At 39.8% G+C, this 18,376-nt stretch overlaps 1 protein-coding gene across 3 annotated transcripts in view; it reads left to right on the forward strand.

The window, feature by feature from the left end:
• The window catches only part of ATP8A2 (ATPase phospholipid transporting 8A2), a 353,217-nt gene that overhangs the window by 80,361 nt on the left and 254,480 nt on the right, over window positions 1–18,376 (forward strand). For all 3 annotated transcript variants that reach the window (XR_012622101.1, XM_074815984.1, XM_074815985.1), the window contains 9 exons: window positions 28–116; window positions 849–893; window positions 2,229–2,304; window positions 9,426–9,531; window positions 10,844–10,926; window positions 12,588–12,637; window positions 14,854–14,923; window positions 16,676–16,760; window positions 17,320–17,459. Coding sequence is in view for 2 of the 3 variants with exons in the window: in XM_074815984.1 (XP_074672085.1) it covers window positions 28–116; window positions 849–893; window positions 2,229–2,304; window positions 9,426–9,531; window positions 10,844–10,926; window positions 12,588–12,637; window positions 14,854–14,923; window positions 16,676–16,760; window positions 17,320–17,459 (744 nt within the window). In the remaining variant the exon portion in view is untranslated. The remainder of the gene's footprint in view (window positions 1–27; window positions 117–848; window positions 894–2,228; window positions 2,305–9,425; window positions 9,532–10,843; window positions 10,927–12,587; window positions 12,638–14,853; window positions 14,924–16,675; window positions 16,761–17,319; window positions 17,460–18,376) is intronic.

An 18,376-nucleotide genomic window follows, 5' to 3' on the forward strand; every position in this document is an offset into this window, starting at 1 on the left:
AATTAGATTTTCTTTTTTTCCTTTCAGGTAAAATACCTGTTTTCTGATAAAACAGGTACTCTAACATGCAATATCATGAACTTTAAGAAATGTAGTATTGCTGGAGTGACGTATGGGTAGGTATAATTTTTTTAGAAACTCTGGAGCTTAATATGTGCTTATTAATGGTACATGCTTCTATATCAGAACAGAATTAGAACATTCTGTTGTTCAACTTGTATTTTAGTACATTTTGGGGTCTCAGTTAATAGCTTTCATTTTCATGTCCTGCAATGCAAATTAGGAAAAACAAACCTGGAGAGTACTTTACGTGAAGTAAAGAAAGCTTGCTTCCTGACTTACCTGATTATGATTCAAGAAGTGCTGAATATCCTTTGGCCTTTCTAGAGGGAAGAATGTGGCCTAAGGGTAGCAATTGTTAGTTATGTTTCTGTGACTTCAGATGAACCAGGATTTCATTACAACCATGCAGCTGTAGTTGTGGAATTAAATATTCTTGCACCAGAGGAGTACTCGCTGGTTTTGTTCTGTTTCTGTCAAAAGGATCCTTTTGAGTCATGCCAGTATTTCACAGCATTTGGCCTTTTGAGGCTCGAATACTAAATATTTGTCTTAGCTTAGTTTTAAATGGGTAGTCTTAAGATCTTTGTGCAAGTTAACCTTTGAATTTCATAATAGCTAGATTAGATACCTCCAAAGGCAGAAAACTTGGTTCAAACGTATGAACAGCTGAACCCATGTTTCCAGCATATATTTGTATGTGTGATGACTCATGGATCTTCGCCTTCTACTTGTTTGGTTTGCAAAGTAGAATAAATGTTCTCTTTTTTCCTTTTTCTACCCATCAGTCACTTTCCCGAGCTGGAAAGAGAACGTTCATCAGAGGACTTCAGGTAAACATATTCAAAGATGTTTGTGTTCTGTATAATAGGGTGGGGACAACTTATGTAAAGGCTGCTTTCCAATTTGGGACTGGAAGAGGCCCAAGGGAGTAATGTATTTGAGTAAAATGCTCTTCCAGGAGAAGCCTAATGCAGAGCTGGTGGGTGGTGATGGATCTTCTCTTATGCACAGAGAGATGGTGGGTGAAGGAGGGTGAGGGATAGGCAGTGGCTGGGGTGGCTTGGATGCACACTAATGCGGTGTTTATTTATAATTGCAGACAACCAAATAACAAACTGAGTAACATTCTTTACAGTAACCTTACCTCTAGAGACTGAATGTCACTCTTTGCAGTCACTAAGTTCAAACCTGAGAAAGGAGAAGAAACTACTTTACTCAAATGCTATGTTTTAACAATTAAACCTGGAGAGAGCTTGGTATGGAAGCGTCTCATGTCAAGAGAACCACTCCTCTTTATGCAGAGATTTAATGAATAGAGGTGATGGGTTTGTCCCTTTCTATAGAAAGGAGTGAAAACCTAGAAGTGTTATGCATGTGTCACTGTAGCATGTTCAGATTAACAGGAAGCGGGGAAGAGCCAGAGAGGGCTGGTGTGACTTTAGCAAATATAGGTAAGAAGTGCATTTCCCCCCCTCCCCCCCCAGGAAACAGGTAGACATTGAATTCTGTTACCGATGTTGTGTTGAACCAAGCTGGGCTTCTCTGCTGGTCCATCTCATTTTTATGATCACCTTTTAGGAAGGTGGTATGATATGATGGTGTGTTGCTACTTAAGCTGAGATGTGATATCTGTGGATGCCACTTTCTTCCAGCATGTTGCTCTTTCCTTTGTTGCTATCTTTTATGTCCTTGTAGGCTTCTTTTCTAGTCAGTTCTGTGGAAGAGTTTCTTCCAGGTACTAGTTTGGATTACTCAAACTATAAAATTCTCTAGAGATCAACTTGACACAGAACTCTGACTAGAGAGGGAGCTTAGGACTGTTGAGTTTTGACCTATCTTAGGAGCAAGTCACCTTGAAATCAAGGTATTTGAAGTACAGTTAAAAGCTAGTTCTACTACATCTGTCCCAGGAAGTGTGGTGACAATTGAATCTTCTCAAATACACTGTCAAGCGTAACCATTTTTGGTTTCTTGCTGGTGTTCTGAAGAGGTTATTGCTCATTTTCAGCACTTTGTGCATTACTTGTATGATCTGTTCACAATATTTTTAAGGACAGTGGAATCCTACTTTGTTTTTTCTTTGCTTTCCAAAAAAAAATAGATGAAGTAGTAAGACTGGAAGTGTTGCCACTGCTACATTTCCATGTGTTTGTCTTGCTCTGCAGCCAGCTACCTCCTTCCACCAGTGAATCATGTGAATTTGATGACCCAAGACTGCTGCAAAACATAGAAAATGACCATGTAAGTCTGCTCTTCGACTATTATGTCTCTTGAACACCCTATTCTAGGTCTCTCTGGAACTGAACACTAACCAAATTCACTTGTGTGATCAAGTCTGTTCTATGGGTGTGTCATGCAAGCACAGAACAGAGGAAAAAAGAAACAAAATAGGTCTCCCAACCCCTTTCTGTCCACTTGTCTTACTACTGAATTAAAAAAACAATGACATTGTATGGGTACCAGCTAGCTATAAAACAGCTTCGTATATGCTGGTGTGTATGGAACATAGTGTTTTGTAGTAAATGATGGTAGACATTGTAATTCTTTAAAAGAAAAACTACTTAAGAGTGTTCAGACATCCATACTGTTAAAATACCATTTCCAACAATAATTTAGAGCATTGCAAGGTGGTTCTGGTGTGAGACCTGTTTTAAACACTGCAGATATTGGGAATTCCAATTGCACAAAAAAAAAAAAAAGGAAGAAATGGGACTTAGTGGCAAGTTTAATTGCCTGAGGGTTAGTGATTAGTAATCTTAGCCTAACTGATTGTGTTCTAAAGGGACCTAATCCTTAGTGTCAGTTCATTGCTTATTTAGAAACCATGTAGCAATGAAGTGTCCAACTGAACATCAGACAATTCAAGTCACTTGGGAAAAACATGACCATTCTATTCTGCAGAAGCTGTTTTGCAGTAGAGGATCTGAGCATTGGCAAGTGCAAACTCAAATGACAAACTCAATTAGGTAATTGCTCTCCTTTGGCAGTATAACGTCTGTAACTGGGCTGGTTTAGTGTGAGCATCTAAAATATAGTTAGCATATACTGTTTGCAGCAGAGCTTTGCTTTATGCTTTTCTTTACAGTACTTGAAGTTCAAATGTAGCATGGTGTAAATGCCTGACAGAATATTTAATTACTTTGTATGTCACTACATATTCCTCAGGGTGATAGAACCTGAAGATGGTTCCTGTGCTCTTATCTTCAGGGTGGTGGCTCTGCCAGGACAATGTACCAATTTACCATGTGGCTTTTGTTGTTATCTGTTTTGGAAGGACTTCCCACTGCTCATCACTTGCAGCCAAGACTTGAGTTGCCTCCTGTTCTGTTGTGTTTGTTTATATATGGCTACAATTATGGTTTATGGCAGCTCCTGACTCCATGTACTCATTCTGAATGGAAGGCTACTGGTTTAGGTGCAGGCTACAGATGAAGTGTATTTGAGCTCTTCCTCACTGGCTGTTGCTGTAGGCACCTATACAGGAAAGTGCTTTGGTACATTTTAATAGACTTAGCAGAAGGGATATGTATCAAATGGTCTGTGCAGTGGAGTTTCTCATCTACCCCTGAGTTGGCTGCTTAACTTTGGGATATCTCTAATTCTTAGATTCTCACTGGGTAGAGCTTCTACTTTGGGAGATAGAAGGAACATTTGCTGTTGTAGCAGTCAAATAAAGGATTTTGGTAGCTTCCTTAGGTGTCACTTAGTCTAGACAGCTCAGAAGTCTTTGTTCTTTACGTGTCTGAATCCTTATGTATCAAGCTTCCTTTTGGCTGCCAGCTTGCACAGATAAATACTGTTGTCACTGCCCAGCTGACTGTTGGGCTAAGCATGCTGTGTGAATTCAGCCTTCAGACAATCAGTGGGGAAACTTCTGGGTGATAACACTTAAGGCGTACTTTGTGTAGGCCAAAGATATATCTTTTGGAGCCTGACTGTGTTGAAGGGATGGATGCCACCCACTGACAAGTGGTGATTTAGCACAAGGCACAGGAATGCAAGGACTTTATGTGACAGTTTGCTTAGGAAGTTCAGATCCACTTGTCTAACTGTATCAGTGAGATGAAGGCTGGATTCCAGGATAGTGGGAGAAAGAACTACTACATGTTTCTAGCCCATTAGCTTTTTGTGTTAGGTCAGCTGTTAAGGTGCATAAACTTCTTCTACCTAAAACTCCTCAATGTCTTTGTTTTCATAGCTAGTAGATAGCTGCAAATGCCCTTTACAGATGTGTGGTAATCTCTAGTCATTTAATGAACTGAGGTGACAAAACTGAAGTGATCTATCACAAGCTGCTTTGTGGGGTCAGATGGTGTTGTACTCAGCTGGGCAATGAATTCACTTCAAACATTTGCCCTTTTGCAGCTGCAGTTGTCAATGTGCTATTTCTCACAAACACACAATAAGTGGTTATTGCTCTGGTCTTGAAGATTTCACTTTTCAATCCAGACACAACTGTTAGTTTAGAGCTGTTACAGTGCCAAGTAATTTTCTTTCCAGGTTGAAAATAAAAAATAATGTACTTGTCCTCATGAGACTGCCTTCCATCTGCTAGGAAGATTTTTAGCATCCTGCATCGCCTCTAAATTTCATAGCACTTCTGGGCCACTGGTGTGTATGGACTGACTGATGGCCAAGTCCGCTCTTGAATAACAGTAAAAGAATTATTGTCCCACAGGAAGTGTTCCAAGAAAAATTAACTTGTCTAGAAAACATGTGGAGATTTCTCTTGGCTTCTCTGATTTTAATGTGGAAGAAAGTTCCTAGATTTGTCTGCCTGTGCTTTTTCTTTAACAGCTTCTGTTGGATGAACTTTGCAGCAGCACCGAGAGTATGATGCTGGCTTGTTGCTATAGGGAGGACCGTGTAAATTCTTATTTTAATAGGAAAAGATAAGTTATTTCCAAAAAATTAAAAGAAAGTTTGAATATACTAGATGGTCTTTGTTTTGGTGCTTGCAAGTTGCGCATGTGCTGTGAATAAACTCATCATGGAGATGCAAGCCTGTTTGTCCTGATGATACAAGTGCAGAGAAGGAGGTCAAAAGTGAAAGAAGTAATAAACTTGCATGTCATCCTAGACTTCTCTATTACCTCATTGGATTCTCTCCAAACTTCCTCTACTCATTCCAATCCACATATAAACTCTCCTCTGGCACACAAATTACTGCAGATATGGCTGCAGATGCATGAATAGATTCAGGGAGTATGTGTGGTGAGCAGTTAAGCAGCTGGCCAGACAGAAAAGGTAACTATTGTGCTCATGTTGAGCCTTTACCTCAGTAAAAATGTTCCTTTAGATCTCAGCATGTCTGCTTATTTTCATAAAGTGTGTAGAAACTGAGGCTTTTATCCCATCAGGCTTTGTTCAAATGACCACTATCATCAGCTGATTCTTAATTCCTTTGAAAAGCAGAACAAAAAAAGAATGTTGCTACTGGGAAGAAAAACTGGAATTTAAAATACAGTAAGGGAAAATACATACAGGTGTTGAAGAACCTCTGGGAGGTTTTAGTTCAGACAGTAACTGTTGCCTGAAAACTGTCAAAGCATACCATTTAACAACTGACAAATTGTTACAGCTTGCTGAGAAATACCTTTCATTCTTCTGGTTTTGCCCTTATTGTGCATGGGACTTTGGTACTTTTCTTTTGCTCAAGTACAAGGCAGTATCTTTAATTATATGTCATATTTCGGTCGCTTTGGACAAGATAAACTTGTTAACTCTTGATATTCAAGTGCTGGTTCATGTTTTCTTTGAGTCTGTGCCTGAAACATCCTGATCCCCTTCAGCCTTACCAGCTTCACTGTTCTAGATATGCCCAACATGGCTGGATCCTCACACTGTTCTCCAGGTGTTTTAATGAACAAACCAGTAGGAAGTTCACATCTTGAGATGGTGAGTCGTCATTCTCCCTGGTTATGAGGTAGATAAGTGTTTTACTAGCTGTCCTTGGCAGAAGGTGCCACATTTTATGCAAAGTAGTAAGCTCAAGTTGTTAGGTTGTGACATAATATCCCATTGGCCATTTGCTCAAAAACCTGTCAAGTCCTGCTTATCTGGAAATATTGTGAATCAAGGCACTGATCTGATGCTGCCACAAGTAAAAGGAGAAATGCAACTTCCTTGTAATTTTATCAGGCTGTGAACAGTTGACTAGAATAATGCAGTTTGTGTCTTCAGAGTGAGGAGGCCCAAATAAGGACACGCATGACAGATGTGTGGACACGTTAGCTCTGCAGAGTGCAGCTTGATCCCCAGAAACCAGAGTTTTGACTCAGTGTTTTGTTCCCTCTGAATAAGGGATGAAAACTTGTGATAGAGCTTCCTGACCAGTCGTCTATGCCCTGCTTGACAATGGATGATGCTGTGCCTTCTAGATAGGGCAACTTTGCTTTCAGTGTAGATAATGCTTCATAGGTAATCTAGACACTGCTCTGGAAGTGAGACTGTCTCAATGTGTCTGTAGATCTCAGCTTGTAGGGGCAGTGTGCTAAGTAAGTTTGGTTGGTGTAGGTGGCTGTACACCAGGTGTTTCATGGATGTTCAGAAAAGATATAGGGAAAGAGAAGCAATAGGTTTAGCCCAGAGCTGTTGGCACACAGGGAGAAAAAATGGGGGGAGAAGGCACTTAGAATGAGAGCTACCTGTGGACAGATGAACGGGAGACTGAAATATGCAAACTTTGTTCCTGCTACAGATAAATAGAGAAGGAAAATATGGGGTGGGAAGAAAGAGATGAACTTAACAAATGAGCATGCAAGGAATGTCTTGGAGACCATTAGTAAGAATTGCAGTCCTAAAATGGCAGACATTTCCTTTAATAGAGAAAAATAAGTCATAAAGCAGAATCAGTTAACCTGTGGGACTTCTGCCTTATGCTGGGGTTCACTTGGCATGTTGCAAGGGATGTATCACCACAGAAGCTATTAATGAGTTTTCTGTTCACAGCTCTGAAGTAGGAAATTGAATGCTCTACGCTGATTCATGACAGTGCAACAAACACTGTGTCAGTGCTGAAACAATAGAAAGGAAACAAATGACAGCTGTGTGGAGGAGCTGATGTGATAAGATGGGCCCTTGGTGATCTCTTGCCATGGAACTGGAAGGTTGCCATGTAATACATGGAGCTGTGAAAATACCAAGCAGTGTAATTTGTTGAAAGCAGAAATATATACATAAGAAGGAATAAAATCTATGACATGACCAGAGACAGGTTGTTTCCAGCTGATAGAACACATAATTTGAAGGTGTGTAAGGGGCTAGGCGATACAAGTGTAAGAAGGACATCAAAGGTCTGCAGCAGTGGATGCTGAAATGAGAATCTGGTAGTCTGTGCATTTTGAGATGGAGATAAAATCTTCATTGCTTTCACTGGAAATAATGGAGGAGCAGCAACCTTCTGACCAGCAATTTGCTGTGGAGCTAACATTTCACACACTAACTCCCTGACTATATTCCATGTGTTCATTTTCTTGAATACAGCCTCTGCGCTCCAGCATGTCAAAAGCTACAACCGTTGTTGTTTTAGTGGCATGTGACCATACAATTCAGATGTTTCAGTGTGCAAAGATAAAGGTCCTGTGTGAAACAATTGTTTTGCAAATATTCATGACAAAGTACATGAAGCAAAACAAGAATATAAGTATTGAATCTTTACTCTTTCTATTACGCTTTTTTCTGATATGCTTACTCCTTGTTTACATGTTAACACAACATTTGTCAGCTGACATTTTGTGGTTTTTATAGTAATTTACTTCCTACTAGCAAAATATTGCTATTGCCAGTATATCTTTGTTGTACAAGTATGTAGGCTATGTGTACCATATTGAGAAAACAAGCAAAATCTCCACATTTTTTCCCTGTTCTTGGTCTTGTCCCTGAAGTGACATCTGAGAGGAAAAAAACTTTACTTTTATTTTTGTCACATAACTTTCCTGGAGAGAGGGAAGCATTAGGATGTCTGAAAGCCAGTTGTGAATGCTGCTGGCCTGATTGTGAGAAGCTGCATTTTAAGTGTTCCTGTAAGTGGGGAATGGAGGGGTCTTTAATGTCTCAATAGTTCTATGTGATTAAAATATTTTATAAAATAACTGTGTGCTGCATTTCAGATAGTAGTGCTTCATATAGTCTTAGAAAAATACTTCTAATACAAGTCTCTCATCAGAGCATTTTTGGTGGCACGTAATTTTGACTTGAAAGTTTCATTTGAACATTGTAGCCTTTTTTCTGTTGTGAAACATTCTGGTCTACACTGGCAGAATAAATTGTGTAGAAGCATCTTTTAATTAACTGTTTAAAAAAACTTGGTTTCTGATTTACTAGAATCTCGTAGGGATCTCTTCCATCTGATCTTGGTTTTAGTATGCCAACAGGTTTTTGGCTCAACCTTGTGCTAACAGCTCTTGTAATGCTCTTGAATTTTTAGTGGCTCTGTTAAGTCAGTATGTATAAAATATGGTATGCTAGTGAAAACTTAGTGAACTTACAGAATTTTTGTATATGAAAATATCATCTAGTTTCTGAACTTAGCTAAGGCATTCTGCAAAGGTAGAACTGCTAAGTTCATGTCTGACTTGGTCACTGAGCAACCGGCTACTGTGATATACAATACTGATGCTACCAACTGTGGATGTTATGGGTATAGCAGAGTTGAAGGGGGACGTGTGTTCACTTCAGCTGTTTCACCCCAGTGTCTTAAAGATCTGTGTGAACTGTGGATGAAGTTAGTATGGCAGGTTGTGAAGTGGGCAGCTGAGTACTTTATGATGGCTGGTGACTATGCAATCTGTGAACAGTGTTTTTTACTGTGCTTTCTTATGATGCTGAATGTGTAGGGAGCATTGACCAAATTTCTGCTTGGCTGGATGATGTATTCCTGTGGAAGAGCACTTGATATTGCCTTCTACTGGCTAATCAGCTGCTGTCAGCTCTGGGTGTTCATCGTGAAGGGTGCAGTTGCAATGAGTTTAATTCTGGTGTAGTTACTGTCCATCTATTGAAAGCTGTGTGGAAGCTACCAAAGTAGTATTTCCTGTTGCTTGATTATCATCAGCATCTTGTGGCAGATATCTTTGCCTGTATGAAGCTTGTGGTGCTACAAAACTAATGCTTTATCGGGGGTGGGGGAACATTCTGGCTTTTGCAATTTAAGTGAAGTCTTTATCATTTGCACTCCAGTTCATTAATGTTGGCCCTTAATTCTACTGTATTGATGTTTGGGGACCAAGACAACTACTATAGTTAGAGAAGAGAATATTTTTTTTTGCCCGTGGTACTTAACAGGTCTTACCAGGTTAGTGAACAGCTGCCTCTCAGTCTGTGTGTAATACTAAGCCTGACTCTCCTAATGTCCTGTCTAGCCCACAGCTGTGCACATACAGGAGTTTCTCACTCTACTGGCTGTCTGTCATACTGTTGTTCCTGAGAGACAAGGAAATAAAATAATCTACCAAGCCTCCTCTCCAGGTTAGTTGTTGCTGTCTTTTTTGGGAGGGAAGGAGGGAGGGAATAGATGGAAGGAAGTTCCCAAAATTTCTGTGAAGGTCGTCAATTTTGGAAGCAAGATGACCCCTGTGATGCTAGCAGTAGACCTGGCATTTTCTGTCATAGGTGCACACTGCTTTTGAATGCCTCCTACAAAACTGCAAAGTCCATGATGTTTCTGTAGACCTAGGCTGGGCTTATGATCCCTTCTGTTCTCATGAGACCTCTTATTTTGGCCTTTCTGCAGGGGTGAAAAGAAAAAGTGAAACTTCCAGTGTGTAGAGCTGATCTATGAAAGTACTGATTTGTTTCTGCATGAACAGTTACTTGCTCTGTTTGGCATGAGTGCAAACTGTTTTTCTTGATATAATAGCTTCCTGTCTTGCTCTATGCAGATACAAGGTGCTGATACATGACACAGTACAACCAAGAGCAGAGTCTTGGCCATATTTGGGCCTGCTCTTCACCCATTTTGTCCTTCTTTCAGGTTGAAGGAGGTAGGCAGGGCAAAATGCAGAACAACAGGGCCCCGCTCCCCATCACATATCTGTGTTACTGAGGTTGTTTCTAGAATTGTTGTAGTGATGAAGCAGCGTAGTTTTTTATTTATGTCTTAACAGAGTGCCTGAAGAGTAGGGTGAAGAGCCTGTGTAAGGCAGCTCTTGTTTCAGTGTTGATCAACTGTGAGGAGACTTAAGGGAGCTGTAGAGACATTAGGGTTACTTGAGTTGGGCACTAAATCCACCTATATGATGGTTGTGCTTAATGCCACTTGCTCCTTAATGTGGCTGTGTACCTACCTACTAGAGGTAGAGGTGTTGGCTCTGGTTTAAGCTCAGTTATTTGAGCTCTTAATGACACTGTCCCATTCAGTGTCCAGAAGACAATGCTGTATTTCTATAGCACCTGAACTTAGTGCCTTTAGAGCAGGAAATGAATTAAATGCATGTTGTAGGAATTGAGAGAAACACAGCTTTGATCTTGCTTTCAGAACAGGTATTTCCCCTTTTTCATGTAGAAAAGTATGGCTCCTCCACAACAATAGTTTAATGCTTCAGTAATTATGGGATGTTTTATATGTAGTATGAAGTCTGTGTAGTTGGCTGGCCTTTGTAGGACTAAAATGTTAGTAGTGTTGTGGAATTGTATGCAGAGCTATTCTAGTAGCCCCACAGATAAGGGAGTACATGGGAAAGGGGGATTCTGTGTTTTGGCAGTATGGCATATTTTAGTATGGGCTTTTCAGGCCTCTTCTACGTATCAGATTAAACATAAGCTTTTCTTGTGTTGGCAGATGAAGGGGCATTAGTGAAAGGAGCAAAGAAACTTGGTTATGTCTTCACAGGACGGACTCCTCATTCAGTTATCATTGATGCGGTAAGTAGTGGATGTCCATGGCGCAGGCTGCAAAGGCCGTGCAGAGCATAAATGTCTCCTGTGTGGTTCTTGTGAGTTCCCCTTCACAGGGCCTTTAGGGGGCTATGTGCAAAAGCCTTTTGCAGACTAGGAGAAGTTGTCTTATTCTATTTTTAGATGTGAAGTCCTTTGCCCTTCTCTATGGCAAGGGCAGTAGGAACTTGCAAGCTTATATGGGAACTGATAGCAGTTGTGTCTGAAGAGTATTTCCCTTGTCTGGGAAGCACAGATGAGAACTCATACTAGATCAAAATTCATGTGTCTAGGAGATTTTCTGATTAATATGTTTAACTGTTACTTCTAAAGGTTTGATTTCTTGTAAAATGCAGTTTTTTTTCTGAGCAAGATCTTTTGTAGAAGATGCATCTGCTTAACAAGCTGTGTAGTTAATGGATTAATCCATTAACTCTAGTTAATGGATTAGAGTTGACACAGGCAGTCATTCCTACTTAAGTTGCAGTCTAAGCTAAAGTGGCTTCAGTTTTACACAGGTGTAACTAGTAGGGTGCTTATTAAGAATATTGAATCTGTTCTTCTCCTTCCTCTCAGGTGCATTCACTTTCAAATTTCTTGGTACACTGCCAGGCTAAGCATGTAAAACATATCTGTCCAGGACTTTCCAGGACTTTTTACAACTTCTCAGAAAATTGCTGCTTAGTTTAAGGGGAAGAACTTAGAGTGAGCAGTACTATCTAGAGCTATCTAGACTCTTTTTCTCCTGTGCAGGGAAGACCCAGGCCCACCTGAACCTAGTCTTATACTCCTTGTACATACCAGAATGGGAGTGTGGTCAGTCTATAGCCAGCAATAAAAGCTGTCACTCCCAGAGGTTCCTGTCTGTCCTCACTGCCTACATCAGTGGCAGTACATGTAACATGGGATTGGAGATGGCTTTTGGTCTTGGGTATATTGCTGAATTGATATGTGCCTTATAGGACGTAATTCTGTACTGCAATTAGGTTTTGCTACAGCCATTTCTTTAACCTCATGCTACAAATACCATTGGAGTTCTGAGACTCCAGTAAATCCCACTGCTCCTTCCATCTGTTAGACAGCAGGAATGATAAAGACAAGGTGTTTCTAAAACCTTTTCCTTCCTCAGGTTGCTTATGCTCAACCCCTGCAAACAGTTCTTGGTGGTAACAGGAATTATTCATCAGTTATATTTTTTCTGTGGCAGAAAATGGTTAATGTAATATCCTTGTAAACTCAAGAAGTATTAGAGCAGTTCAGACAAAGGTTATTGTAATACCAAATCTGGATGGCATGTTTATTTTCATTTGGAATAATGCTCATGGTCTGTAATATATCAATTAATTGGTAGCTGTTAAGAAGTAAATATGCAGTTTAACTTTCAGACCATGCTTATCCTTCTGGAGCAAGTTATTAGTTCCTTGAAAAGGTGTAAGAATAGTAGATGGAGTATGCCACAATATTAGATGTTCAAGTAGGATTAGAATGCCTTCACTAAATAGGGCTCTACATCACTTTTACCAGGAGAGGGAGCTATTGCCACAATTTATTTACACCAAGATGTGTAAAGAAAGGTGTTTAACCAATTTGCATGTTTACACGTGTAAGAATGTACTGCAAATTATAATAGTACATGCTTTCTTTTGTAGCTGGGAAAAGAAAAAACCTTTGAAATTCTTAATGTGCTGGAGTTTTCCAGGTAAGTTTTTTTCTCTAATATACTAAATGCAGAGTAACAAGAAAACCATTTTTTTAAATACATTGTTGAGAATAAGAAGATTCAATTGATGCAGTAGAAAAGCTGAAGTTCATTAACTTTGTCCTGCCCCTCCATCTCCTCATTTCCAATATAGGGCTAATACAGATCTTCTTACAAACTGGTGGCTGTTGGCATGTGAGCATGAAACTCCACTTCAAATAAGCCACTCCAGCTCTGGATTATTTAAAAGTTGCTGCCCTGGAAGTGTCATTCTGTGCCTCATTGGTTTCCTGATGATGTGTCACTTGTGTACTTCAGGAACATGCTTTGAGATAGAGACTGCACTTTTATAGTGCTTCTGTAAGTTACTTGGTTTTGAATAGATGGAATCTATGACAGGAGGGTGTTTCGGTGCCCCTTTCTAACAGCCTCTCCAGCTATGAAAAACTAAACCTTGCAGGCACTCCAAACTTGTCAGGCTAGTTAGGATTGGCACTGCTTGGGTAGCAAGAAGCTTTGTGTGATGAATTGGGCCCCTGAATCACTGGAGATGATGAAGGGGGCTTTCTCTTTGTCAGTTGATAACTTTTGTCAGTTTGGTACTAGTCAGTAGGCTTTTCTGTTGGTTTTTCTACTTTTATTGTGGCTTAAATCCATGAAGTCATCTTGTCTGCCATCTTTGAGTTTGCTGGTTCAGCTCTAAATGAGTATGTAAAATGCAAGTCAGGGAAGATTTGGGTAGGCAGCTTTTTCTTGTGTTTTGGCTTGCTCTGAAGATTACTCTTAACTACTTGCTGTTTTCATTCATAATGTAGCTACCTAAGCTACTTGTGGGAATATCTAAAAAGGTACTGGAAGAGTCTGTTAGGGGTTCTGACAAGTTAACCAGTACCTTGTAAACCAAAATGTCTTGCTAACAGTTGTTTTTTCTTCTTCATCTTACTGTTACAGTAACACCCTATTGTCTATAGACAGGAGTAACTATAGCCTGCATGCAGCAGAAAAAAAGCTGTTTTAGCTCTTCCCTGTGTGTAGCATCTTTCCACTTGACCTGTGAGGGAGTTCCTATAATTAGATTTCAGAAAGCACATGGAAGTTTCAGTGTCATTAGCTTGCTGCAGAAATTCTGGGCACAGCTGATTGCTGTCCTTCCAGACTTTCTTTAGAAAGTCTCAGAAAGGATTGTTCTGTCTGATCATACAGGCCAAGAGCTTTCTTACACATGGCTCTTGGGCCTTGAAAAAGGGCTAGATCTCCCTGAGCAACTTCGGTAGGAGGAAGAAGAGTGCTCTACACTTTGATCTGTTTGTATATATTGGCAAGAAGGGAATGAGGAAGGATGCTTTCAAGTTCTCCTTTTGCTAAGGAAGAGAATTATATGAGACCACATGTTCTTAGGGTTCTCTTGATAAGACTGGATTTGCTTGCCTCTGTCTCTTACAAGATGCAGTTTTTTTCCAGGGGCTGTTTTAAAGGTGAGATTGATAAGTGAAATGCCAAACATGATCTTTAAAAAAAAAAAAAAAAAATCCTTGCATACCTTCCTTTGTTAAACATGTGTGTACAGTATGCTACTGTTGACCTTTATTTTAAAAATACATCCCAAACTTGACTGTCTTGATATGCAGCTCTGCTTAGAGGGTCTGACTTTGTTCTACATAATCCCAACTATGTAGGTCTGATTAGACCAGTATGAAGAACTTATAGGGAGACCAACAACTAGCTATACCGTGATTCCTTTCTATGACATTTCTGTGTTATTTTGAGCTATGAGGTTAAATAACTGTCATTGTCAGTGGATGGCTATTTCAGTGTCTGTTATGCCTGTAATAAATGTGTGTTTAGCCTTAATGATACTACTTCTAGTCTGAGTCCCCTAAACAATTTTCCTTGAGGAATAAGGAAAAGCTGAGAATTGTGACTCCCCTTCTTCAAGAGGGTTTTTGTGCCATCTTGCTCTTTTCCAAATTCTTGATCATGTTTGAGTGCAAGTTTGTTCCGGTTGAGTGCTTGCCAATGGGAGCCATAGGGCTGAAGCTGGAAATGGGAAATTTAGTATTTCTTCTTGCTGTCAAGGATTGTGGGGTCTTAAGTTACTACTGTTATGTTTCACCTGATCTCAGATGGACTGAACACATCTGAGAAAATTCAAGGCTACAACAGGACCTGCTCTTCATTACTATGACTAATGAAAGCAAATATTTTTCGTTCAATAGCAACAGAAAGAGAATGTCAGTGATTGTTCGAACTCCAGCAGGACAGCTACGTCTCTACTGCAAAGGGGCTGTAAGTAATTATGCTATCTAATGGAGAACTAACACCACCAGTTATTGTTTCAACAGCTGTGGCTGATGATGGCATTTCATGTCTCTTATATAATACCTATTGGCTTTCTGTTTAGGGCCAAATGATTTAAGAGATCTGTCATTCCTCCTCTGACTCCTTTTGCAGGCAGGAACGTTGCTAGGCTTTCTACTACCCAGTTGAAATCCTGAAACCAGTGGGAGCAGTACCTTTTACTTAAGCAAAGACAGGATTTCACCCCGCTGTGCAGCAGCAGTTCAGGAGCTAGACTAAATGCTGTTGTTTGAATCTGTAACACTAAAATGTGTTCTCAAGTGGCTGGCTCTTGATCTGGCTCAGTTGCATCTCTGCACCTGTTCTTATTTGTCATCACAACTTGCACCATGTTGTGTTTCAGTCTTCGATGATGAGAGCAATAACTTACCAAAGTACAAAGGCTGCAAAACTAGCATTAGCCACAGCCAGAGTGGTTCTAATTTCAGTGGTAATCTATGGAGGTGGCTTTCTGCAACAGGGAAAACGATTTTAGACTTCTATAAGGATCTGGTTTACTTGAATTTGTCCTGACACATGGGTCCAGGTGCACGGCTCTGTTGCTGCATTTTAACTGCTCTCGTTTTGTAAAGATGTGTCAACTTCATGCTGTTGTGGTGGGAGTGAATTAAGCCCCCTCTCATTGTGTTGTAGGTCTAGCAGGATGGCACAGATCTGCAACTGCTTGTTGCTCATACCGTGCCTGAATTCACACTGTTTCTTGGAGTGTGGCACTGGAAGAGGTGGAGAACAGAGGAATTTGTAGTAAAAAATTTCATCCTGTCTTCCATATAAGCAGGCTCAGATGTCTAACAGAGCAGAAGGGTTGTAGTAATTAGTGTAATATGGTGTTTTGTTTTGTATGTTCTACTACATCCACCACTCATCTAAACTGTGAGTTAACTGCCTATTCTACATGAACTCTTCCATGTTCTGATAGTCATCTCCTGTCCTGTCACTTCCATCATAAGTTGTTTCGTATGCCTGTCTGTAATCAACGATAGATATAAGTTAACTGTTTACTTATCTGAAGAGTACATACTTGAGCAACAGTAGGGTTTCTATATTTTACATGTCTGTAGCAACTTATTTGGGTAGTTGCAGAATAAAATCCAGAGAGTTTAAATATGTAGGTGATGGTGCTGTATTTTGATTGCAGCTGTTACCTGGACCTTTTCAATTGCTCTTTGATTTAGTGATGAAGAAAATTGTTGCAGGAAGAAGGTTATTTCTGAGAGAGTTTTGTAGTAGAACCTGATCAGTGTTTCTGATTTTTATTTAACATCAGTGGGAATCTTTTGTAGGAAGAATTGCAAGAAGCTCTTCTGCATGGGACTACAACATGTACTGAATAAGACCACAGACTTTAACTCTCTGAAAATCAATATATTTGCTTAGCAATTCAGAAAGGATGTTCTGTATGGTGCAGTAATAGGGGACCCCTTTATGGGAAGAGGGGGGGAGGGCAGAGTGTACTTCTGTCCCTGTTACTTAAAGTAGATGCAGTATGTCTGCCACTGGACACAGTCCACACTACTTACTCAAACCAGAGTCTTTAAACCCAAATGTATTACTTCTAGATACAGTCTTGGGCTCTGGTATTAGCAAGTCCACTCAGGTTACTTCCCTTGAACTTGTAAATATGCAAATGGAAACTTAATATGTAGACTTACTCTGTTGTAATGAATTTGGTTTTAATAGGATAATGTAATTTTTGAGAGGCTTTCAAAAGATTCCCAGTATATGGAACAAACACTGTGCCATCTTGAGTACTTCGCAACAGAAGGTAAGAGAAATAGCATGTCATGAGAATTCAATTTATCAAATTATTTGCAGTGTGTTCTGCATTCTGAGCTTTGCAGTGCCAATAAGATGGTTATGAAGATAAATTAAGTGGTGTGTAATCAGCAAATTAACAACCCTAGGATAACTTGAAGCCTAAGGAAGTTTGTGTGCTGTTCCTGTATGAATTGGAATTTGGAAGGAAAAGATGGGGCTCTGTGTGCCCATGATAAAGGGAAAGGGCGTGAGTTGTATTGCCCAGAATACCTCAATTACATTGGAGTTAGAGGTATTTTTACCAGTATAAAACTCAGATGACAAAGTACCTGATTTGCACCAACATTAGTAACCTAAATGAGCTAGACATTAGTTTTATGTTTGTGAAAACCCAAATGCTTTAGAAACGTGCAGGGAGACTTTCTGGAATCCAGAGTTTAACAGCACGAGTTAAACTCCTGTTGTTCCAGTGAGAGGGTTAGAATTTAGCATTTGTTACGGCATTAATGATTTGCTGATACTCAGTGTAATTTTACTGTGTGTAATGGCTGTCTTCTGTTTTGTAGGTCTGAGGACTTTGTGCATTGCTTATGCAGATCTGTCAGAGAACTCTTACAGAGAGTGGCTGAATGTCTACAATGAAACCAGTACAGTTCTGAAAGACAGAACTCAGAAGCTGGAGGAATGCTATGAAATCATTGAAAAGGTAAGACACACGCTTTTTTGATGATCGGACACAGATCCCTTATGTGTCTGTCTCCCATGGAATTTGGTCTTTGTACAGTAAAGAAACCTGTTAATTTCATTCATGAGAAGCTGAAAAGGTATTCTGAGTTGGCAACCTGTTCAGTCCATGGAACTCTGAAGTTCTAATTCATATATCTGAGACAAACTTATGTATAAAAGGCCATTGCTACTTAAACTCTTTTCTCACATGCTTTTAATTTTGCTATCTTGTGTAAGGTTGATGTAACTTGATAAAGAAAACATATAAAATCGTTCTGTTGAACCAAGTTCACATGTGCTAGTATATGAAGAGAAACTTGTTCTTTTTTGTATAGCAGTCACAGTTCAGGTTTTCTGAAGGATGTTGTAGACACTTAGGCAAAACGAAGTGCTCACCAAGGCCTGTAGTTGCAGGGACTGAAAAAATGTCAAAAACTGCTCTCCGTGGAAATTGCAGAACTCATAAATGTGGAAGGGGAAAGTAGGTACCAGAGAACTGGTTTGAAACTCTGTAATCCCACACTGAATGAAGTGTTAAAATGTCAACACTAGGGGCCAGTGTTTCTTTGATACTTGGTCTTGCTGGTTTCTGAAATGCTGGTAGTCACACTTCTCACCTATACCTGTTCATCCTCTTTTGCCTTACTCCAGTTATTTCACTCTCATTTTATTTAGTGGTTTCTTTAAAACTCTCTTTGAACTTGAATTTCTTATTTAATTAACAATGCACCTTAAGTGCTGCAGCACTATTAGTTGCGTTAGGGCAGAAGAGGGAAGGAGGCTGAGACTAGGATGGGAGCTAACTTTCATAGGGTAACAGAAAAACTCCAAGAACTCCTTAATAGCTGAAGATTGGGTCTTGCATTTCAAACTAATGCCTTAGGTTGTCTCTTGTGT

This window comes from Strix aluco, chromosome 2 (assembly GCF_031877795.1).
Source record: "Strix aluco isolate bStrAlu1 chromosome 2, bStrAlu1.hap1, whole genome shotgun sequence".
NCBI lineage: Eukaryota > Metazoa > Chordata > Aves > Strigiformes > Strigidae > Strix > Strix aluco.